Source organism: Otolemur garnettii, unplaced genomic scaffold, assembly GCF_000181295.1.
Source record: "Otolemur garnettii isolate 467f Iridium unplaced genomic scaffold, OtoGar3 scaffold00217, whole genome shotgun sequence".
Classification (NCBI taxonomy): domain Eukaryota; kingdom Metazoa; phylum Chordata; class Mammalia; order Primates; family Galagidae; genus Otolemur; species Otolemur garnettii.
Window position 1 is genome coordinate 1,822,549 of NW_003852612.1, and position 25,401 is coordinate 1,847,949.

Below are 25,401 nucleotides of genomic sequence, written 5' to 3' on the forward strand. Positions count from 1 at the left end.
AGCTCACAGCAACCTCCAACTCCTGGGCTCAATGAGTCTCCTGCCTCTGCCTCCCAAGTAGCTGGGACCACAGGTGCCTACCACAACACCTGGCTATTTTTTGGTTGCAGCCGTCATTGTTTGGCGGGCCTAGGCTGGATTCAAACCTGCTACTTTAGGTGTATGTGGCTGGCGCCTTAGCCACTTGAGACACAGGTGCTGAGCCCATCTAAGTTTATTTTAAGGGAAAGAAAAAGAATACAAAACAAAAAACTACAACTACTGAGCTATGGGCGCTTAGCCCTACTTTTGGATTATTGAGAGCTAATTGTACAACTACATCCTTCAAGTTACAGTAACTATTACTCTAAGACAGGAAGACTTAAAATAACACTTCAAAAAAATTCCTGCTGTAAACTCTGGTCACAGAGTCGAGAGTGGCAGCCATGTGCACTAACCGGTGGTAGATCTTTTCTTCAATGGTGCCAGCAGTCAGCAGCCTGTATACAGTCACCTGCTTCTTCTGGCCTATTCGCCACGCTCGCTCCCGGGCCTGCAGCACAGAGAGACATTACAACTAGAGCCCTCGCCAGTAACAAGTACTTCTGACTAGAAACAAAGATAGCTGGTCACTTCTTTTCACTCCCAGAGGTACAATTTTGGCTAATGAGGCCAGATACACCTAAGGGCTATGAAGGAAGATAAACAGCCAAGTGACAAAGACACTCTACATGGGAAAAGAGTTTGTGACTTTGCATATGTTCTTTTTACCCCAAATCTAGGAATGGATGCTACAGACAAACTGCTGAGGACTGTCCTGTCTGCTTGACTCTGAGGGGCATTTTCTTCCATGGTAAAGAATAGGAAACAACCAAAATGTGAAGCAGACACTAAAGCCAACTAGAACATCAAAGGATAGTCCTAAGTGCTAACCCTTAAACTACATTCCTACTAACACATTCTTTTTTAAAAATAAAAAAACAGACCTGTGTGTCAGTGCTTGGGTTCCAATCGGGGTCATAGATGATGACTCTGTTTGCCCCAGTCAGGTTGACGCCGAGGCCACCCACCCGAGTGGTCAGAAGAAACACAAATATGGAAGTGTCCTAGAGGCAAGACACACAGCACTCAGTACAACTAGTTACAGCCCTTCACCCCCACCTTCAAGATTCTACCCAGGAGCCTCTGGGCTGTTTCCAACACGGGAATGGTTTATCCTAGAGACCTTTAGTAAATCGAGATCTTACCTCAAAGTTCTTACTTTTAATGTTAATTACATTAGCAATATTTAAAAATAATTGGGTTTTCAAGAAGGAAAATGAATTCTTTGTTTAAACATGTAGCTCTCAATAATCCAAAAGTATGGCTCAGCGCCCATAGCTCAGTGACTAGGGTGCAGGCCACATACACAGAAGGTGGCGGGTTTGAGCCTGGCCTGGGCCTGCTAAACAATAACGACAACTGCAACAAAAAAAAGCCGGGCATTGTGGCGGGCACCTGTAGTCCCGGCTGAGGCAAGAGAATCAGTTAAGCCCAAGAATTTGAGGTTACTGTGAGCTGTGATACCACAGCACTCTACTGAGGGCAACATAGTAAGACTCTGTCTCCAAAATAAATAAACAAATAAAAATCCAAAAGTACACTGAGCTCAATAAGTAAAAAGTCCCCCTTCATTCCCTAGCCAGAAGTAGGCACTGCTCAGGTGGCCGAGAGTGTGGGTGTGCTTGCTCCTTCCTCTCCTCCTACACCAACACCCTGTAACTTCTGTTTTTTCCCAGGTTACCTCATTGTATCTTGTAATCAGTGGTTGTCTTGAAGCTATTGTAGTGGTACCATCCATCTTGAGGTAGGTATACTTTTGGGCTCTAAGAAATACTTCAAGTATGTCCAGCATCTGTTGGGAAGTGAGGCACAAGAGTTTTCCAATCAAACACACACTCCCGGGGAATTCTATGTTTGTCTCACCTTCCCCAACAGGCCTGTGTTGAAAGGGTGTTCTTGTTTTAAGAAAGATAAATACACTATTAGGAGAGTACTTCTGGTATTTCCTTATGGTTTAATTCTTACAACTTCTGTAACAGCCTGAGCTCAAGCCCAAATTTACCTACATATGAGAATCAGATGGTAAGTTTTTTTTTATAAAGCCAACTTCTGAACACCACTAAGGAAAGGCCAAACTCCCAAAGAAGCCCATAGGCTGCTGCCTCCGCATCTGTGCTGACTCTCTTCAGATCATTTTCTTAGACTATATCCTATTTTTGAAGTAATGGGTGTAAATCCTAAAGAACCGACTTGTCTCTTGAAGGAGGTTATACACTCACTTGTCTTGACTGAGAAAACAGCAACACTCGTTGACCCTGCTTGTGCCATATTTTCAACAAAGATTCAACAACAATCATCTTTCCAGAACGTTTCCAGTATCCAAACTGATCTTCTTCTAGTTCATCTTCTGGAAGACCCTTGAGATTCTTGGTACCTCCAGAAAAGAGATCAGGGTGGTTGCAAATTTTTCTTAGGGCTATAAGTCCAGGGAAAATCTATGGTATGAAAGAACCATATGTATACTCAGATTACCCCATGTAAAATAATATTTACTCACGAAGGAAAGGAAGGAGGCTATTCAACATGTAACAGATTAAAAAATAACTCTTCACTAGCTTCTTAGTTTCTTCCTAGTCCCAGTGTTATCAGAAGCTGTAGGAAATTAACTTTCATTCATTCTCTTCTCTGATAAGACAAGTTTCTCTAGAAACAGAAAAATCTTTTCGGACTGGACAGGTTTACAGGGTTCATATTTAATTAATGATAATCCATTTTCCCTCACTAGAAAAAATGTAGCACAGTGGTTACAGTGCCAGCCTCATACACCAAGGCTGGTGGCTTCGAATCCGGCCTGGGCCAGCTAAACCACAAGGACAACTACAATAAAAAAAAAAATAGCTGGGCATTGTGGCGGGCGCCTGTAGTCTCAAGCTACTTGGGAGGCTGAGGCAAGAGAATCTCTTACGTCCAAGATTTTGAGGTTGCTGTGAGCTGTGATGCCATAGTACTCTACAGAGGGCAACATAGTAAGACTCTGTCTCAAAAAAAAAAAATGTATGCAATTCACAGCATTATAAACTTGGTATGAAAAACTGACTCACCTTTTAAGTATAATAAATAGAAATGTCATATCATCCTAAATTTGGGGCATCAGTCATAACTTATCAAATGCATTTAAATATTACACTCCTAAGCATCTCATTAAAAGTTCTGTATTTCAATATATGAGTAAGAAGTTAAAGTTCCATTTACCTTTACATTATTATATCAGAAAACAAATCTGTACAAGAAATGCAAGCATGGGAAAGACCTGAAGGATGGTTTGTGCAGTAGGAGGGTGCGAGAGACTAGCAGTGGTTGTCCCCGTCCCCAGGCCCATGCAAGTGGGAAAGCATTAGCAAAACTTGAATAATGGGGCTCTTTCACAGCTTTCAGAATGTATCCCAAACCAAATTCAAAAACTGCTATAAAAACTCAATAAGAAAAAGAGAAATCATAAACTAAGCCATTTATCAAAGGGTGTGGTAGCTACACCTATAAATAACAGTTAAACAAATTAACAATAATAGATCCAAACAAATCAGGAACATTGTCAAACCCCCCCAAGAGCCATCTGTAACTCATTTTCCTTTCTTTAGATCTACACTGTCCAATCCAGTAGGTAGTGGCCACAAATGGCCACTGAACACTCAAAAGGAGAGTGTTGTGCTCACGCTGAGAGATAGATGTGCTGCAGATAGAAAACACACACTCAATTTCAAAGGCTTAGTACAAAAAAAATGTAAAGTATCTCATTTATCATTTTAGAATTGTGATTACATATTAAAATGAAATTGTGGATATATTTGTTTAAATAAAATACATCATCAAAATTAATTTCACTTGCTTTTTTCCCTTTTTTACTGTGACTCCTAGAAAATTTACAACTCCAAATGAGGCTTACATTGTCTTTCTGCTGGACGGTGTGATCTAGACCACCTAACTTGGAGGAACATAAAAAGAAGGGGAGATTCTGGGAGATGAATAAACGTGAATGACTGAAAAATCACCTGTAGACATGAAGATGACGTAAGAAATTGTGAGAGGTGGTGAAAAGAATTGAAATGACTTAGTCTGGAAGTAAAAGGACTTGGATACCATGAACACAGGCATCCCTGTCACCCCATTCGTCTCTTTACCCCCCACAAGTGTGTGACTGGCCCAGTGTAGACTTCAAACTGGCACACCACTACACAGTGCTACTCAGCTGTGCTCCAAGGAGCACAGAGTGAGGACCATAGACAAGAATTGAGGGCACACAAGCATGTGTTCACTGCAGGAAGGCCTGACACCAAAGGGCCCGGTGTGGTAGGGTCTATTTTGAAAGCACCCCACAAAGACAGCTCTGCCCAGGATGACACTAAGGAGGGCGTGTGCTAGATCGCTGGAGAATCTCACATGTTAAATCAATAAGCTACAACTCATAGGTTAAAATAATCTATCTGAAGCTGTAGACTGGCGGTTCTCAACCTGTGGGTCAAGACTCACAGGAAATACATTAAAGGGCTGCAACATTAGGAAGGTTGAGAACCACTGCTATAGACTAAATGCTGATTTTAAATTACTATATATGCTTACTGAGCAGCCATACACCCACATTTGGTACAGAGTATTGCCAATAGCTAAAAGATAATTAAAATCCCTTTAAAATGGCCCTTCCTCCATGGAAGTGTGCCTGGAGCTGTTCCCTTCATTGGCATGGGATGGCCAGGCCCTGCAGGGCTCATGACTGCCCATGCTGCTTCTCAGTGCTGTTCTGTACTAGGCCACAGTATGGGCTTCAAGGGTACAGTACTATCGTACTGATGAAAAGGAAGCATGCTGAAATTTAATCATATGTTCTCTCACTTCTGGAAGGGCTTCAAATTCAGTAAGAGTTCTCACCGAAATGTTTTCTCGATTGTAACAGGGCCTCCCTGGCCCAGGGGCAGCACATGCCACCTGTGTGAAATGATGCCCAGCTTCCAGCACACGTGCCTCAGCTAGCCCACATGCCTCCATCAACTGTGTAGTCCCAGCAACTCACTCTCACTTCAGTGCCTGGGCACACTCTGCCGTGGCACAGGTGTTCCAAAAGCCAAATTCCACCACATTCATATTATATATATGGTGGGGCTTTACAGAGAAGATACTAACTAGTGTCTGAATTCTGACCAACAGCAGATAGAGAGCTTTGTCAGTACTGGAAGAACAGAATGACCATAAATAAATGCCTTTCATACACTAGGGACAATGAGTATCATAGTGGTTCATAAACATTTATCAAAGTATGGGCTCCTTTAAGAAGCTAATGAAACTTAAGAATCCTCATGATCTTCTCCACAGAATATGTGATTTTGGTCATAATTTTTGTGAAAGACCCTGACACCCACCCACCTGCCAGGCAGGAACCTCAGGAGGAGCACACAGCTTGGTGGTCACACCTGCATCTGGGTTCCAGCTTTATAGCTCATGGCTCTGCAACCTGCCACCAGTCAACCAGCTCCTCTGCACCTTACACCTCCAAACTGTAAGTTGACCCCATATCTACCATAAATGAACCAAGATGACACGATGTGAAAGGCCTGGCACATTCTAGACCCTGGTTTCCTTTCTTCCCGCACTTTCCTGGGCACACAATTCATCTCTCCAGCTTCTATTCTTTCGCTGACCTGCATCTCTCCATTGAGAATCCCGTACACTTCTTTGGAATCAACGAAATTTTGGTAGATTTTATGCTGCTCATCCGTAAGACGGCAAAATAAGACCTACAGAGAAAAAAGACAAAGAAACTATAATTTCAGAAATAATTTAACAGAATAAAATAATTAAAATATCAATTAAAATTTCCTAATCAAAAGAGCATAATGTATGGGATTTTAACAATGCACCTCTTATTAAAACAACAAAACACAATACCACCTCTGGTAGCTGCACAGAGCACAGACCACCCCTCCTGCTCAACAGTCCCCCCATCTCCATCACCCATTCACCCCACTGCTCCACCTATGGCTGAAGACTGGCTTCCTGCTTACCAGCAAGTTCATTCTCCAGGCCAGCCTTCATGTGCTTGGACCATCCCACCTCCTGTGACCCTCACCCGTGCTCTACTCTGCAGACCAGACCAGGAGCCTTAACATCACCCAGAACGCTCCCTTGCCTGGAGCTCTAAGCTCTCTGACCCTCCAGCCCCAGTACACAAACCACTCTGTGCCTTGGTGCTCTCTAACGCTCTGCCTCTTAACCCCTCTCTTTCTCCAAGTCCACCATCACCGCATCATGACTTGACTTTCTTCCTTGGCCAGTCATATTCCCACTAGATGTTTCTTCAGCCACCCCTCTGCCACCCCTGCGGACCCTTTCAACTGCCCGCACAGAACCTGTAAACTTCCAAATGTGCATCAGCTCAGCCATCTGCCTTCTCTACTCCTGTGGTCAGTGCTGAGCACTGCTGGAGGACAGTCCCCATTTGGCAGCATCCTGCCACCACCTGCTCTTGCTCTAAAGGGTCCAGCACCCACCCCTCCACACACACCCTGTCCAGTACCTTCCACAAACCCTCCTGCTGTCAGACACGCCTCACTGCCCAAACCACCCACCCACCTTTGTCTCAATCTCTACTTAAAAACAATCAAACTAATAAAAACAAAACAACCTCAAACATGTGGCCTCCAACAAGTAATCCAACCTCCTCACCTACTGCCCCCCTCCCTGCCCCGGCCACACTGGCTTACCTGCTGTTTGTGGACATCCCCTGCACTGCCACAGTCCACCTCCCAGAATGCTCTACCCTCAGCACCTGTGTGACTTGCTCCTTCTCCTTCAGACCTCTGCTCACATATCAGTTTATCAGAGGTCTTCTCTGACCATCCTTATAAAAGGCCCAATTCCTCAAATCCTTGACCTGGGCATTCCCAGATTATCCTTCAGCTCTGCTTCATTTTTCTCCACACTCCCTGCCACATGACATCATTTGTATTTATTTGTGACTCTCTCTCCCCCTCAAGAATAAATGTGAGTTCCATGAGAACTGCTATATCCCAGAGCCTAGAATCACACCAGGCATATGAGTGGCACCTAATACAATTTAATACAATTTGTAGTGTGAATAAATGGAACTTAAGGAAAATGGAGAGATTTAGAAAGAACAGCTGTAGGGACCCATGTATTAATAAGAGACAGATAAAAGCCCGTGGACTAGAAAGAGTCTACCAGCCCATACAGGTGCACCCAGCCCAGACCAGCCTGCCCACAGTGCCAGGACCACACCTATGAGCTGTGTCCAATTCTCTCATAAGCATGGGAAAATCAGTGATGCGGCAGGCACACTTGTGTTTTAGAAATGCTTTGTTCTCTCCTGGATTTACAGACCTGTTCATTTTTATCCGGCAAGGACAGGCTCATCTTGACATCTGACTTCATTCTCCGCAGTAGGTAAGGATTTATGGTATCTCGTAAGACACATGCACACTTATAAGCAGTTTTAACCTTTAATAAGAGCAAAGGGGGAAACATTACTGTGTATTTAAGGAATGTTCTTCCCTCTCAACTGATTGTTTAAAAAAATAAAGGAATGGCCAATGATTGTACAAAATTGTAGGAATTGAAGGGAAAATGATTTGGAAAATGTAGTGTAACTTCCATTCCGGGGGTGGCAACTTTCATAATAACATCATCAGTTAAAATGAAAATTAACCTATTAAACCAAAATGTACAACAACAACAACAAACCCTGATACTGTTGTGTCTTATTCTATACTTTGCTTTAATTATGACCATATATTTAAACCCTAAAGTAGACATTTATTTGGTTTCTGACCACCCTCTAGGGGAAAAACTGCTTTCACATGAATCTTTGCTTATGATCTTATATTCTGCAAAAGCTACAAAGAAACTTTTACTCCACAAGACTGAAGATCAAAAGCTAACTCTGGGGAAAAGCTGCCGCAAGGGGAGCAAGCAGCCAATATGAGAGATTACTGCCCACCGGAGACTTAGGAGAGTAAGTCCAAGAAGAGCCCTCTGATCCCAGAAACAAAGGTCACTCTGCCCTCAAATGGAGCATCTGGCTCCATAATGGAGCAAAGCCACGGAGATGGGGCTAACCATATGCAAAAAAACACCACCCAGGAAACTACTCCATTTGCAATTCACTTACAGGCAAACAAAGAATTCAATAAATTATTGATACTTAGAAAAAAACGAAACAGCTTTAACAACTTAGTAAACTGCTATGTCAAAGAAAAACAATTCTAATCAAACTTTAAGAAAGTCAGTTGCAAAATGATAAAAACCTTGACCATAATACATATAGAAAAACTTAAGTTAAAAAAAAAAATTAGCATGTTTTTTAGTAAAAAGGAAAACTTTTTTTTTTTTTTTGCAGTTTTTGGCCAGGGCTGGGATTGAACCCGCCACCTCCAGCATATGGGGCTAGCACCCTACTTCTCTGAGCCACAGGTACCGCCCCAGAAAAACATTTTCAAAGACTCTAACTACACCTCACCCAAGTCTGTACACATGTATGGTTAAAAGGAGCAAATGAAACCAGCACCTCTGCTCCCAAGGACCACAGTGTGTGTGACTGTAAGGTGAATGTATGTGCATAAATATAAAAAACAGATTTTTTTGGAACAGATAGTAACAAAGAAGTTCAATTAATCAACAACTTTTAATTACATATAACCCCTTAAATATAGCATTCATTGATAAAAATTACCTTTAAGATTACCTTCTGATGCAGAGATAATGAAATTTCATAATTTAACAACACATTATAGTTCCACCAAGGGAGCAAGTATATGCAATGCATTAAGGAAACTGTCCCTACACCCTCCCCCTGCCCACCCTCTCTGCCCTGGTCAGTGAAACCAGGGCTGAGCTAGGGAATAAACAGCCCAGCGGTTGGTTTCCTGCTCCCTGCCTCATGAGGATCTTATATTTAATTCCCAACTGGCTCCAAGTCTCTCTCTCTTAGTAAAAACATGAGATGATCCATTAGGATTTCTCTCTCTCCTCCAACCTCCTAAAGCTGTGGAAAGCAAACCCCTCACTAAGCTTGCCCGTGCTGCTTCTGCTCCTCCAAACATGGTACTCTGCCTCTTCCACAGCAGAGTGACCTTAGGCAAGCCCCGCAGAACACTGAGTCTCAATAACCTTGAGCACGAAATGAGAAGGCTCAACTAGATATCCCCACAGATTCTTTTCAGCTCAACACTGGCTGCCCCCGCCGAGCACACCAGCCCCCAAAGCAGTCTGCCAATGCTGTCTGTCCCCTCCCCTTCCTCAGCCTTTCAGGCCTGGGCTTAGTCAGCCCTTCTCCACAAAGCCTTGTTTGGGCCCCACAGGCTCTGATACTGAGTATCTCCCCTGGGGATAGTCCTGAGGACTCTGTACTGAGTCTATTTACTACTCTCCCCGGGCCACCCCTCCCACTCAACTGGGAATCCTAGTCAAAGGAAGGCTCTGGTTTCCGGCTCCCTCCCATCATTTTAGCCCCAGCCTGGCACTGTGGATAATCTCCTAAAGATTCAATAATGCATGGCAACTATGGTCTTAAACAAAAAGGAGCAAATGAAACCAGCACCTCTGCTCCCAAGGACCTACCATCTAGATAAAGAATAAAGAGAAGAACTCAAACTCCTGAAACAAGAACTTTAAGGAAGAAACAGACCATAATAACATGTTCTCAAAGCAATTCTCCACAAACAACTTATTAATTCCAGAGAAGTGGTGACTTCACAGAGCTCTGAAATCTGGCCAACACTACCTTACCTGAGTAATCAGAGTTAACAGCACTAATAACAGGACAAATCCACAGCATGTGCCTCCAGAAACTGTGCACTGGGAAAGAAAGACCACTTCTTTGATATTCCTGCCAAGGATGCAAAACCCAAATCCAACCCTGAAGAATGTACAACAACCTACACTGAGGTACACTGCACAGACTAGCAAGCCTATAGTCTTCATAGTGTCATGGTAGTGAAAGGCCAAAGCAAGCTTAGAAGACCTGCTGTTCCAGATTAAAGGAGGCTAGGGAGACATGGAAACTAGAATCACTGGAAAAATATGACTACAGATTAAAGAAATACATCAATGTTAAATTTTCTTATAATTTTGATGTTTAAACTATGGGTGTGTCAGAGTTGTCCTTGTTCTTAAGAAGAGACACTGAAGAATCTGGAGGAAATCCAATCTTCCAACCCAATCATATCTGCAACTTACTCTCAGACGATTCAGAAAAACAGCATTGATTTGTGCATATGTATACAGGGAAGTAGGGGAGAGGGAGGGAAGGAATGGTAACACCAATGCGGCAAAATGTTAGCAAAATATTAACAATCAGTAAATCTGGGTGAAGTGTACATGGGAGTTCTTTCACAACTCCTACAACTTTCCATTAAGTTTGAAATTATCTAAAAATAAAGAACTGTTTAAAAAATGAACAGTATAACTTAAGGGATTCAGAAGAGAGAGTCTTCACAAAAGTTAATTAAAAATCATTCAATCTCAAAATGTAAAAGATGTTAAAATTGTTTATGACGATCTTGTTATTTTAAAGGTCTAAAATTCTTTTTCTAATATTCTAAAACATGAGTCTGTCTCTTTTGGTGGAAGGCTTGATCCCTGGCTCAGCCAAGGGCTGGCAGGTGCAGGTCTGCCTGAGGGCTATACACACACCCCGCCTCCAGTGAGGCTGGAGCCTGCCACACAGGCCACACACTGCCCTTGGGCTGGCTTCACCTCCTCATCTTCCTGCCTGTGACAACCCCATTCCAGTGGCAGCAAGCTCACCACGCCCACAGCATCTGTAGGCCAATCAAGTGGGTCTCTTCACTGTTCGCAGACACATAAGGTGGCCACATTCGCTCTGTTGTCCTAATCTAGAATGTCCTTACTCTCATTGCCCATTTTCCCAGAATCAGGGTTAAGGACACATTTCTCATTAATTTTTCCCTGAACAATTCCTGCTATCCCCTTTTCTAAGTTTCTCCACAACTTTATAAGATATACTACCTAGTGGGACATAGTGGCTCACATCTGTAATCCTGGCACTTTGGAAGGCCAGGGAAGAAGGATTTCTTGAGGCTAGAAGTTCAAGATCAGCCTGCGCAAGAGCAAGGCCCTGTCCCTACAAAAAAAAAAAAAAAAAAAAAACCATAAAAAATTAGCTGGGCATGGTAGCACACACCCATAGTCCCAGCTACTTGGGAGGCTAAAGCAGGAAGATCCACACAGCCCAGGAGCTTAAGGTTGCTGTGAGTTATGGTGACACCACTGTACTCCCAACTAGATTACAATGTGAGACTCCCCGCTACCCCATATCAAAAAAAGCCCAAAAAGACTGAGGGAGTTGGCAAGGGAGGGTGGTATCCTAAGTCTCACCATACCTATCCCAAATGCCATCAAGAGAAATAAACTTTGACCTTATAGAAACCACACAAAACTTTAAAAGTGCACTACCCCAATTTGCAGAACTGATTTATATGCTGCCCACAACTGATCACTTATTTCATATTCTGACTACTATTCCAACCACACATGACATTTATTTTTATTTATTAAACATCTGAAGAACAACCAACACCAAACTGTTTAATTTCTATTACACAAGGAAAATTTATTATTCAAGGACTTTCCTCTAAGTGAATATATCTCATGATTTTTTAGGTTAAAAAAAAAATGATCTAAAAATAACTTTGTGCTTTTTACCAGATACCAACTTATAAGCCTGGACATTTTCCTTACACTCTGAAGGACTTGGCTTAAAATATGTATTATTTAATAAGAACATCTAAAATATTAAAATGCCAAAAGTATTATCTGCCCGATACACTACCTGTACTGGGGAAGCATTTGCATACCCCCCCATGGTGATGGGGACAGAGAACTGCTCCATAAACACGGGCAACGTGCCTAACTTTCCAGGGAAGACAAAGTCAAAAAGCGACCAGAGCTCACGGAGGTTATTTTGCATGGGTGAGCCAGACAAGATGATCCGATGAGGAGTGCGGAACTATTTGAGGAAAGAAAATACCACTTTTGTTAAATTCACCTTCTAACAGAGGACACCATCCCTACCCCAAAGCACTCCCATGCAATACTGCTACTTAACACATTTATTCATTGTTTCAGTTCCTGCATCAGTTTGGTCTCCTCCAAAACACAGATACCTTATGCAGATACAATTCTTCAATTACATTTAGAAGAAAAAAATGGGGAAAAAGTTTTTTTATTGTTTAAGCTGAACACTATGGATTATAGTTGGATTTGGTTACATTTTAGCAACTGATGCCTAAAAAAGACATTAAGTAATATGAATAATCACAGTTAAAAAACATAATTATGGGCAAGAATAAAAAATTTTCTGCATTAAGGCAAAATACCTATTTTTAATTCTCTATGCAAAGGCACAGGAAAGATTTAATAAATGTGTTACTAAAAGCAAGTAGTTTATTCTGAATTAAATATCATTCTCCACCTGGAAATCCCCCTTGTTGTGAGAGGCCATACCTGTTTGCAAGCAAGGGTAACAGCAGCATTTGGATTTCGAATTTTGTGTCCTTCATCCAAGATCACATAGTGCCAGTCATACCTACTAATGTCATCCTGCATCAGTCGAATGTAGGAGTAAGAAGTGATCAAAATCCCGTGACAGTGAGCAATATCTCGAATTAGTTTCTCCTAAAACCATAGTAAAATGGGTAAAGACAAATTTCAATAAGTGACATTAAATGGGCATGACTTAAAATGATACCTTGTCAATCATGACATTATCTAAAACCACAAACATAATACATAACAACCCTAATTATACATTAGCAGGTCTGGAAGTATACTTTACATGTCATTAACCTGAACGGTAGTAAACACTAATATAGCCACTATTGGCAGGGGTCTCAAAAAAAGTGAGATAAATACTGACCTAGTATTTTTCCAAAACATTCTGTGTGTCCATCCTTGTTAAACTTAAAACAAGGTGGACGAAAAAGGACATATTACTTTAAAACAAAAGCGAGAAAATTCAAGGAGACAACATGGAAGACAAATCTAGGAGCTCTAACATTGTATGACATGAACTGCGAGAAAAGAGTGGAAAGACTGTAAAACAATGGTTCTTCAAATGATAGTAAAAAGAAACCCCATAAACTAAGGAAAGACTTGAGTCCACAGAGCAAAATGTCAGACAGGAACACTGAAAACAGACATATATCCTTAGGCACATCTTACCTCTCAGATGTCTGAGACCTTATCTCAAAAAACAATAAATAAACAAATGGAAAAATTGTATGCAATACACATACCATTTGTTAAATCATTAAAACATAATAATTAAGTCTAAATATTAAACACTTTAAAATATAAATGAAACTGCTAAGAAATGATCTAAAATATTAAAAGGCATATATTTTTAAGTAACCTAAGTAATCAGAGTTACTGTAATTCCTGGGTAATAAAACCTGGAGTTGAAATTAGGGGAAAAATAAAAAAGAAAAGTGGACTAAAAATCCTACCCTATCGTAGAGAATGTTTAATTCTCAACCATAAGAGAAAAATACATTAAGATACACTTGTCAAAAGTTCAAGCCTATTACTGATTAATAGTTGCTACTTTCACATAAATATTAAAAATGAAGCAGTGTATAGAACTATCAAACCACTATGAGGGAAAAAGTAATAGAAAGTAGCAAAAATCGCAAGAACAGAAAATAGAATACGAGAAGATAAGACAGCACGCTTCAGACTAAACACATCAGGGGTCAGTTACCATATGCTATGGGTCACTAACAATGAAATATGGAAATAATCAAAGATAAACCAAAAAGGGACAGGAGTAGCAATATTAAATATGAGATCCAAAAAAATGAGTAGAAAGAAAAGGGATATTTCATATTTAAGGGGGACAATACACTAAGAAAAGCCTTCCGCAAAGCACTGCAACAAACACCAAAGCAAAGCCCTGGGAGCTGCCGGACAGTGACACACCCACAGCCCACCTGGAGACCTGAGTACAGCCTCCCTCAGAGAAAAAGATTAAAGAGAATGACCAGTTTAAACATTGGGATGACAAAGGATTTGAGTATCAGCATCAGAGTTCCTTTAACAGCTATCAGCAGGGCTTTAGGCCACACAAAAATACTGATTCTTTACAAATATTTTCTCTCTCTCTTTTTTTTTTTTTTTTTTTTGGTAGAGACAGAGTCTTACTTTGTCGCCCTCGGTAGAGTGCCGTGGCAGCATCACAGCTCACAGCAACCTCGATCTCCTGAGCTTAGGTGATTTCTCTTGCCTCAGCCTCCTGAGTAGCTGGGACTGCAGGTGCCTGCCACAACGCCTGGCTATTTTTTTGTTGCAGTTTGGCCGGGGCTGGGTTTGAACCCACCACCCCCGGTATATGGGGCTGGCGCCCCACCCACTGAGCCACAGGCACTGCCCTACAGATACTTTCTTAAGAGAGGCTGGAATCAAAAGGAGCAGTCAACTTAACCTGCTAAAAAATGAAAATGAGGAGAATATGATAAAAACAAAAACTAGTGAATCTTTGAGAAAAATTTGGTGGAGCTGATAAAGGGGGAAAAGGGGCTTTTGAAGAAAACCAAACAAACCTCTGAAAAGTCAGCCCAAAGAACAGACTCAGATGCACATTAGAAACATCAAAGGAACACAATCACAGGTGTAGAGAATACAAGACTGTGAAATACTGCATGCTTAAAAATCTGTTAAAAAAACACATTACCGGGCAGCACCTGTGGCTCAGAGGCGTAGGGCACTGGCCCCATATGCTGGAGGTGGCAGGTTCAGATCCAGCCCCAGCCACAAAAAACAAACAAACAAACAAACCACATTACCAAAATGAACCCAAGAAAAATTAGACCAAATGAATAAACCAGTAATGAAGAACTTGTAAAGATCTTATGTTCTTTTCACCAAAACTCTATCCAACCCAAAGGGTTTCATGAGTAAAGTAAGAATAAACTCTTATTTAAATTGTTCCAAAATACAGGGAAAAGCTGCATTCCAAATAACTGTTAAAAATCTAATGGTGTGGGGAACTTGTAGCCTCCTGGATCCTTGAGTGTGATCTTTTGACTGAATCTAAATTTTACAAAACAAATCCTTTTATTAAAGAAAAGCAGGTGGTGCCTGTAGCTCAGTGTGTAGGGCACAGCCACATACACAAAGGCTGGCAGGTTTGAACCCAGCCAAGGCCACCTAAAACAATGACAACTGCAAAAAAAAAAAAAAGCCAGGCATTGTGGTCAGTACCTGTAGTCCCAGCAGCTATTTGGGAGGCTGAGGTAAGAGAATGGCTTAAGCCCAAGAGTTTGAGGTTGCTGTGAGCTGTGACACCACAGCACTCTACTCAGGCTGACAGCTTGAGACTGTCTTAGGAAAAAAAAAAAAGAAAAGAAAAGCAGTATCTTTTCTTGTCTTCTTGGGTGCTTAACAAGAATAATCTTGAAATCAGAGAGCTGCAGGTTCCTCACCAAATAGCTAAATATTAGGAAGCCTAATAACATAATTCATGCAATCATAATTACCTTATACAAATTTTATAAAATTCAACATCTTCAAAATGATAATTTCATCAATATCATCTTAAAGAACTAGGATTAAAATATTTTTAATTCAACAGAGTAAAAAAGGGTACAATAAAGGAGCAAAGTAAATAGGGAGAAACTGTCTTCTCATATGTCATAATACATTTGACATTCAAAGATTTAATAAACTGCTATAAAAAATAACCACACTGCCTGAGACCTATTATCCATTCAACAGGTGAGTGCTGTATTATTATGGCTACTCTTCTTCCATCCTCCCAGTGACTAATTTCAGTGATAGCACAATTCCACATTCACATCTCATGTAACCAGTTCCCGATGTGTGACCTTAGGGGAACAAGGCAGTGAACACCTCAGGGTGCACAGTGTTACAAACACATGTACAGGTTCTCTCTGGGCCTGTCTCCACCTCACTTTCCTTTGACTAGACTTCCACTCCTTCGCCACCATTCCCACCTCAGCTGCTGGTGCCCAGTGAAAAAAAGCAGTCTGCCCAAAGCAGCACTTTCTACCTCTGACACCTTACGCAGCCACAGTTGATTTCCTTAGTTTCTCTAGACCTAAATTTTCTACTGAGGCTCTGGGCAGGAAGGTACCCTGACTCTGCTGCTATGCTCCTCTCCAGGAGCCCATGGCAGCATGACAGGACAGCAAACTGAGACAGGGGACACTCCACACCTGAGTCCACTCCAGGCATGAGCTACGTGTGCACCCAGAGAGAAAGGGAAAACAACTGCAGTGTTCGGGGCTGGAAATAGGGAAGTTCAGTGACCACCCACATTTTTAAAATCTCCACTGTATTAGAGCCAAATGCAAACATGGGTCCATTTGCCCATGGACCCCAGAACTCCTAACTCTTGGATGCAAACACTTGCCTTAGCCATTCCAAAGAACACAACCCCAAATTCTGGACATTACTCAGTGTCATTAAATCAGTGATGCACCAAACTTCTTGAATATATACTACTAGAACCATGAGTAGCTGTTTTTGCTAGTTTAAGGATTAAAGTTTATTTGGAAAATTCTGTAATGTTAGCTACAGAAATACATAATTTCTACTGTGTTCAGAAAGATGTATAACAATTAACAAGAATTAAGATGATTCTTTTATAAAAAGAGCAAGCAATTGTTCAAAATGTCTCCATTGAAAATATTATCTCCACTTAACAGTCACTGGGTAAAAACACATTAACAACACTTGTTCTCACCTGATTCAATCTCAGAATTCTGTAACTGTCTAGACTGAAGTTTCAATAACGGTGAATTGGTGAATATTATAGACATCTCTATCCAAACACTTAAGACAAATCATCTCGGGCGGTTTCAAATTAAAAGCTTGTAAAATATGTAACCTCTTCTAGTTTTTGCAATTAATAGGGTACATCTGCAATTAGCCTGACTTACTGAATGTAGTGCTGTTGTCATTAAAAGATGTCTGTGAAAGTGCTGCTGTTATTATGGAGGCTCAGGAGACCAATCCCTCCTAGAGGGCAAACAGTGGACTGGTAGAAAACAACAGCCATAAATCACACTGTCAGGCAGCGGGGAGAGCCGAGTGAAGCACAGGCACATGAAGGCCATTCACGAGAAACACAGCACGCAGCTTCCCAGGCAGGATTTACTGCACCTGTAATTAATTAAAATTTCCTTCAAGCTAAATCTTTAATAAACAAGGATTTGTGCTGACAATGAAGAAAAAAGGGCTCTGGTGACATAATTTTACAATATACCTCACAGAACAAGCCCAGCATCTATCATTTCTTGTATTGGGTATATTCACTGACTAGAAAGTTAATAGGAATTATATCACTTTGCATTATAATTCATGTACCCGGAATAGGTCTGAAATACTTAGGATGCTTGAGGGACAATGTAGTCTCTTTTATTTTTATTGGATGTGTTTTTTACTCCCCTCTAGCTTTTTAAAAAAGCCATGTCTTTTTGATATCGTGTTTCAGATAACAGGACTTTTCAAAGACCACGATGGCAGTTTCATCAGGTGGCCATGTTTTTGTGTTATTTTTGCTTTTTGTTTATTAAACACACTCTGAGCTTCTCCAAATGAATGTTAATATTCTATTTCACTGTCTTCATTTGTAGCAAAATGTACCTTGACATGAGAAAAAAAGGCCCAGGCTCGGCGCCTATGGCTCAAGTGGCTAAGGCACCAGCCACGTACACCCAAGGTGGCGGGTTTGAATCCAGCCTGGGCCCACCAAACAACAATGACAGCTGCAGCCAAAAAATAGCCGGGCGTTGTGGCAGGCACCTGTGGTCCCAGCTACTTGGGAGGCAAAGGCAGGAGACTCGCTTGAGCCCAGGAGTTGGAGGCTGCTGTGAGCTGAGATGCCATGGTACTCTACCCAGGGGGACAGCTTGAGGCTCCTGTCTCAAAAAAAGAAAAAAAGGCCCAGACACTGAATGATCATGAACACTTTAGGTGTGTATCCTCTACCTAAGTACACCCTGAATCAACCAGCAACACCTCCCTTCAGCATCTTTTCTTTCTGCAACTACATAGACGAAGAGGCCTACAATATTCTTTGTTCCCTACAGTAAGAACTGCCTAAGTAAATATTAAATACGAGGGACCACGTTAAACTCTTCATGCATACATGTTAGCCCAGTAAATACTCTCACAAAACTACCCAAACAATACTCATTTCACAATACTCTCATCAAACCAGGTCAGAGAAGCTAAGTTATAACATGGCAGATCAAAGATTCAAACCCTGGTCTGGTAAGCACAAAACCTATGCACTTAAACTATATGCTATTGTTGCTTTTCCCACTCTTATGCCTCTAAATAGTGTGAACGGACCAATGAGACAAAACTCTTTAAATTACCTATCATATTACAGAATTACTAGATCCTACATAGCAGAAAATGGTGACAGAGATAAAGTGACAACTCTTTCAGGATATAAGCAATTTCTCATTATACATCTTCCAAATCGAAAAAACGATCCTTAATTTTTAAATAAACGTTAAAACACAGTGCTAAAGATGTGAGTTACAGGATAAGTATCACAAGAATGCCTTTCTTTCATTATCTCTTCAAATATTTAATTTTCTTTCCTCAAGAAAATAGTTGTCAGGAGGTACCTGTGGCTCAGTGAGTAGGGTGCCAGGCCTATATACCAAGAGTGGGGGGTTCAAACCCAGCCCCAGCCAAACTGCAACAAAAAATAGCCGGACGTTATGGAAGGCACCTGTAGTCCCAGCTACTTGGGAGGCTAAGGCAAGAGAATCGCCTAAGCCCAAGAGCTGGAGGTTGCTGTGAGCTGCGATGCCACGGCATTCTACCGAGGGCGACAAAGTAAACTGTCTCTAAAAAAAAAAAAATTAGTTGTCAAGGTTAGTTTAAAACATAATATCCATTTTTTTGCAACCCTAACAACATTAAACACTTAGAATATGGTGTTTATAGCTGTTTAACAAATAAATACTAATCAACTCATATAAAAATTTTCTGTGTTAGAAAAGGGGGATAATAAAATATAATAGAAAAGGAAAACTTGGAGTCCTATTAAATGAGATTTCAACTAACGATCAAAGGGCATTCAGAAGCCTGAAAATTTCTTTGTAAGATTTGATGACTTGGTTGAAACTATCAGAGAGAGAGAGAGATGTATCTATAAATATATATATATATTTATATAGATAGTTAAATATATAAATATTTATATATATTTAAATATACACATATTCATACACTTTTTTTTTTTGAGACAGAGTCTCACTTTGTCACCCTTGGTAAAGTGCTATGACATCATGGCTCACAGCAACCTCAAACTCATGGGCTCAAGTAATCCTCTTGCCTTACCCTCCCAAGTAGCTGGGACTACAGGCACCTACCACAAAGCCTGGCTGATTTTTTGAGATGGCGTTTTGCTCTTGCTTAGGCTGGTCTCGAACTCCTGAGCTCAAGCAATCCATCCGCCTCGGCCTCCCAGAGTGCTAGGATTATAGGCATGAGCCACTGTGCCCAGACTCAGATATATAGATTTTTTTATACAAGGCAATTTGGGGAAGAAAGATAGATGCACTCAATGCAGAAGTCATTTGATTATTTGATATCTGCTTTCTAATCAAAACATTTTTAAAATTTTATGCCATACCAGCTACAACAAAGTATTTGGAAAATAATCTATTTGAATATTAAGCAATTCTGGCATTATTGCTTTAAAAAATATTTCTAAAGAGAAATTCTCTTCTCTTCCCTATTTTATCTAGTACTGAATATTCATTCCTATGTCAGAGTGCCACTGTTAAATTGAGACAGCTAGCGGGCACAGAAATCTTAGCTGATAAGGAAGGAAAGGAAGTCAGGCATTAGATGCTGAGTTAGAAGACAAACTAGCATTACCGACAGAATACTGGAAATCTAAGTAAGAAATACAGACTCTATTACAATCTAACACACATTTAGATGGTGACAAAATCCGTATACACAGAGAGGAAAGGAAGCAGCAGAAGAATCACATACAAGTTGGGTGCCTGAATCCAGAGGTCAAAGTTGTGATCTTTAAAATGTCACTAACAAAGCCCATACGAAAGAACTACTAATACATTCTAAATGTGTCATTATATCCTAAATGTGTTAGTACTTATCAAATAACAAATTGATATTAACATTAACAAAAATAAACTGTGTTTTAAGTCAAGAACGGTTTGACAGATATAAAAGTATATCTTTTCTATCTTTAGCATAACTGCTAGCATCTTGAGAGACGGGATACTTTATGATGGGAAATAGTAGAAAGTTAAGCATCTGAGTGAAAATAGAAGGAAACTTTAATGCTGCTTTTCCTCAAAAATTAAATAAGAGACTTCAAGTTAAAGTCATTTGTAAACTGTAAAGCACTGAAAGTTAGAATCAACCGTGTGATGCATATGTTCTGTACATGCAGAGCAACCTCAGAAGACAGAGCCACTCACTGTAACCCACAGAGAAAGATCTCTTCTTTCAGGTTTTGCCCCCTAACGCAGTTAAGGAAGCAAGTTTTACCAGTAAGTTCACTGTCAATTCTATTTCCATGAATGAATTAATGTATCTGGTTTACATGAAGGTAGTTCTTTAGGTTGTAAAAGCAAAGGGACCACAGGTAACCCACAATCCAGGTGAAAGTGTGACACACATACACTTCACTACCCCAGAAGAAAATAAAAGGATAAAGAACATATGACAGAAATTCCCCTTCACAAGACAAATGTCAACTAATAAATCTTGTTACAGGATATTGCAACACAAAACATTAAGAGATGTCTATAATGGTAATGAAAATGAAAAGAGGAAATCACCAATGTTTAATAAGGGTGAAGACAGGATAGTTACAATTTAGAGTCTGGCTAGAAAAACAATCCATACTGTTATTTTTACTGCTAAAAATCTTTTTTAAAAAATCACAGCATTTACTCTACTTCATTAATTATCATTTAACTCAGTCTGTCTTCACTTATCATTTACAATTCTCGGCAAAGTTAGTTGTTTTTAACAATAACAACTATAATAATAATATAAGCACGGCTCCATCTCACCTTACTTGAGCTACCAAATCACAGATATCCCTGATTCAGTTCCATAAGCAGTTCTACTTACCTACAATCCCAGAAAATCGTAAGAATTTGAAGGAAAAGGGCATGGGAAAGCTCATGGAGACCCTGGAGTTCTGTGGCTCCTGTGCACCTGTCTCAGCCAGGTGGACACTCCACAGCCCTTGCAGCTGGCAGTGCTTTCCTGGTGCAGGAGAGCCAACTCAAGAGCTCAAAAGACTCAGGAGAGACAGAATCAACTCCTAACAAACTGCTACTTCAATAATGTAGCCTGCAAACCTACAGTGAAACCATGCAATTGCTGTTTGTTCAACAAATGCTTATGGCATACTGGGGAGACAAAAATAGATACAGTCCATACTCTACTAAGCTCACTGTCTAACGGGTAAGACAGATAAGGAAAAAAAGCAGAATATAACTTATCTATGCTACCCACAGAAGCCCCATTTTTATAATGTAACCATTAATAAACCTACAAGCAAATGAAGAAATAAAACTTTCAGTAAATGATAATCAAGGATTCAGGGACCAAAACAATACTTATAAAATTCTCAAAATGGCAGACTGTTTCTGTCAGTCATCATAAACATTTTAAATGCATATTAACAAATGCACTTACCAATTAAGAGTTATTACATTACTTTTTATAGCCATCTTCCTAAAACTACTGCTGTGAGAGCCCAAAGTCGCTAGGTTATTGTTCCAAAAGCTACCTGATTTACGATCCCACTCACACTTCAGGCTTGGGGTACTGTCTGTGCCCAGTTGTATTTCACTGGCAACAAACATGTCACAACACCCCCTCAGATTATTAGTATATTAGAAGTATATAAAACCTATATTCATCATTATTTTGAAAGTACAGAGTGCTCCAAAGTCAATAATAATAAAATAAATGCAAGAAAGAAGCAGGAACTCACATTTGAGAAAATACACAGATCAAAGGAAAACCAAATATGTAAAATGGACTTTAAAACAAAACAAAAAGGTACTGAAATACTATAATGTTACCTTTTTGTGAGTATAGGAACCGGTTTCATGCAGGATTGCCACTCTGAACGGGGGCCACCACGTGTGAAATTCTTTCACCCACTGGTGCATCACTGTCGTTGGACAGACAATTATAGTTGGACCCAACCCCTCGTACCTGCAGCCAAATGTCCAAGAAGAAAACACAACCATGAAAGCGCACACAGTGATCAACAGCCACAAACAATCCCCTCGCACCAAAGAAAGGTAATGGTTTGAACAAGAAAATGCCAACTATGGAAATTTACTGGTATTTCTTTTAAAAAGAATCTATCGAGGTTAAAATCCAGTAAATGAAATTTCCACGATCCTATTCATCAATTAGTGGATGTAAGTATTAAGGGAAAACACTAAAACATCTATAGTAATATAAAAGAAAATCAAATATTATTTAACAAAAATACTTTTCTTTCTCCTTCTAGTCCAGATTAGTGAAGTCATTAGACAGTGGATCTTAATGTAAGTGAACACAGCAGTATCATGTATTTGTTTGAAGCTTTACAGTTTACCAAGAGTTTTCAAACCACAGAATTTCAATCTTCACAGCCCCAGTAAGCAAGCAGGATAGAAATGTCCCACTGTATGGGATCGCAGAAGGCGGGCATGGCCCAGGCGACGTGGTTCCCAGGGGATGGAGGAATGCCAGGATGTCAGCCTTCACATCTACCGCAGCCTGCCCTTGCTACACCGGGCAGCCCACTGTTCCTGAGAAGCCTGCACCGAGGAGTGTGAGCTGGCACTGCTGTGTGGAGAGCAGCTGAGCCACACACAGCCAGAGCCGTCACAGCAGTCACAGTGACCCAGTGGTCCCCCCCCACACTTATGGACCAGGATACCCACTGGAGCATATTTATGCTGTGAAAAAAGTAGATGCTACCTAAGTCCACAGAGTAAGAGGAGTGCTGGAAACTATCACATTAACAGCACAGACCAGCAGTTAGGGACACTGCCTGTGTGTGAATTCTGTCTGATTCTACACACTGTGTGATCTCAGACACATTATTTAACTTTTCTGAACCTCTAGTTTCTCATCTTCAATTGGGAATAGCAGTAGCATACAGGGTTATTATTAAGCAAATTAAATCAATTAATATCTGTAAGGTACTTAGAACTGTACCAAACAGAAAATACTGTAAGGGTCTGTTAAATAAGATAGAATATCATAGAACCATTAAAATCATTTTTAAAGAATATTTAATAAGCTGAAAAAATACTCAGAAGATTTTTTAAAAACAGAATTACTTATGCAATCACCCTAATTCTCTTAGACATAGGCAGGCTGGAAGACTGGCCGCAGCCACTGTCTCGACTTCCCTTTTTCCTCTCCGTCCTTCCTGACGAATCTCAGTTTGGGGCAGGCCTCCCCACCTTCCCATAGACACATACCTTAAGGGACTTGGACCGTTGTTTGGCTGTGATGTGGGAATCCTGGTTCCACCTAAAGCCCATTAGGACACAGAATTACCCCACAACTGTCACTAATAGTGGCCTGACCAGACTGAACCACTCAGTAAGAAAGGATTTATACTCTAGGTTGAAAGAGTTTTTCTCTTGGTCTCTCCTGCTGCATGTACAGCCCAACAGCCCTGGACAAGTGGGCTACATTAGTAAGGAGATCTAATGATCACAAAGAGACCAGGCCTTAGAAGAAAATTCAAGTCTCTGGGTCCCCATGACATCACTGAAGTGCTGATCATGCTGTGTCCACAGCCTTCCTTCTGTAGGTTTCTAGGTAGTAGCATACATTTTATGAACATTTAATCCAATTTGAGGCCAGGTTTCACTTACCCGCAGTCAAATATCCTGATATATTCTAACCACAGGTCTCTGTCTCCATCTGCGCTCACCCTGTCCTCCTATAACAAGGGAACAAGAGTCCCTTTTCTTGTCTGAGACCAAGACCTTACCTAATCTCTGGAGCCCACAACCCCATGACATCAATACTCCCACTACTGCAAGCCATGTGATCTTTGGTCTTGCTGGCAGTTTGGGGCTAGTCAGGACATAAAATGAAAATTACACCTAAGTCAAAACTGACTGCAGCAAACTCTTCAGCAAAAGACTCATGCTCCAAGAGACACTGGGGACTGAGACTGACTAAGGGCACTGCAGGCCCACGTGCCTGCTTCTCACCGGGAGCAGAACCCCTGCACTGCACCTGCTGTTATTCTTCACGTCCTCGCCCTTCACTGCATGCAGTGAAATGTACACACTAGCCCCACTGCTATCTCACTAACCCCCCCAATTTCAATTCTTTCTAGCCTAAGGACGTCAAACCTAGGTCTCTAGCCCAGACCTCACTCCTGAACTCCAAACCACCACACACTGGATATCCCACTGCTGACTTGGATGTCCCATAGCACCATACCACCACCCTCCCCAGTGTTTCCATCCCAGTGGACAGAATGGTCGCCAGTCTCCTGACTGGAAATCCAAGTCTGAACCTTGAACAAGCTCTCTTGCTCTTTTTTCCACTACTTCCTGATTCCTCTCGAAGCCACCAGGTCTCTCCCTCTACATTGTCGCTACCCCAGCTCCAGCCACGCTTGCCTCTCACCTGAGTTATTGCACATTTCAGCGTGATCATTTCAAAAAGCAAAATTTAAATGCTTCACCCCACGCTTAAAAGCTTTCAATGGCTACCCACTGCTCCTGGGACAGAGCCTAAACACCTGGACCTAGCCTATGAGGCCAGAGGACTTACCCTGACCGTCCACCCTCACCTCTCACGGCCACCACCCCAACACCTGCCCCTGTGGTCAGCGCCCCCTCAGCCTGAACTATTTTCAGTTCCCACAAGGTTCATACTCCTCTGACCTTACAACCTTCACCTTGTCCACTTAACATCTTACCCTTCTCAGCCACCTTCTACTTATCCTTCAGAGCTTAGCTTCCTAACAGAGTTTTCCTTGTCCCTTTCTCTCCAGACAAATTAAGAACCTTCCTTGGTGCACCCCATACCAACCCTGGCGTAACTTGTATACCTTATTATAATTCTGTGAGATCTCTGAGAACAGGGATAAGCTCTTCTTCAAATAATCTCAGTGCCTAGCTGACAGCAGGTTATTAATGAATACTGGCTTTACTAAATGAAAACTTTTTTAAAGTGGGTAGAAAATATGTCAAAATGCTAAAAGAGGCTCACACGTGTGGCTCAAGTGGCTACGGCGCCAGCCACATACACCTAAGGTGGCAGGTTCGAATCCAGCCCGGG

The 25,401-nt window shown here is 41.1% G+C and overlaps 1 protein-coding gene across 1 annotated transcript in view; it reads right to left on the reverse strand.

Moving 5' to 3' along the window:
- The window catches only part of ERCC6 (ERCC excision repair 6, chromatin remodeling factor), an 83,455-nt gene that overhangs the window by 7,313 nt on the left and 50,741 nt on the right, over positions 1 to 25,401 (reverse strand). Inside the window, exons 8-16 of the mRNA XM_003801659.3 lie at positions 22,170 to 22,305; positions 12,553 to 12,723; positions 11,879 to 12,055; positions 7,411 to 7,527; positions 5,712 to 5,807; positions 2,301 to 2,516; positions 1,763 to 1,873; positions 966 to 1,085; positions 438 to 532 (exon numbers count right to left, since the gene is read on the reverse strand). Of these exons, the coding sequence (XP_003801707.1) occupies positions 438 to 532; positions 966 to 1,085; positions 1,763 to 1,873; positions 2,301 to 2,516; positions 5,712 to 5,807; positions 7,411 to 7,527; positions 11,879 to 12,055; positions 12,553 to 12,723; positions 22,170 to 22,305 (1,239 nt within the window). The remainder of the gene's footprint in view (positions 1 to 437; positions 533 to 965; positions 1,086 to 1,762; positions 1,874 to 2,300; positions 2,517 to 5,711; positions 5,808 to 7,410; positions 7,528 to 11,878; positions 12,056 to 12,552; positions 12,724 to 22,169; positions 22,306 to 25,401) is intronic.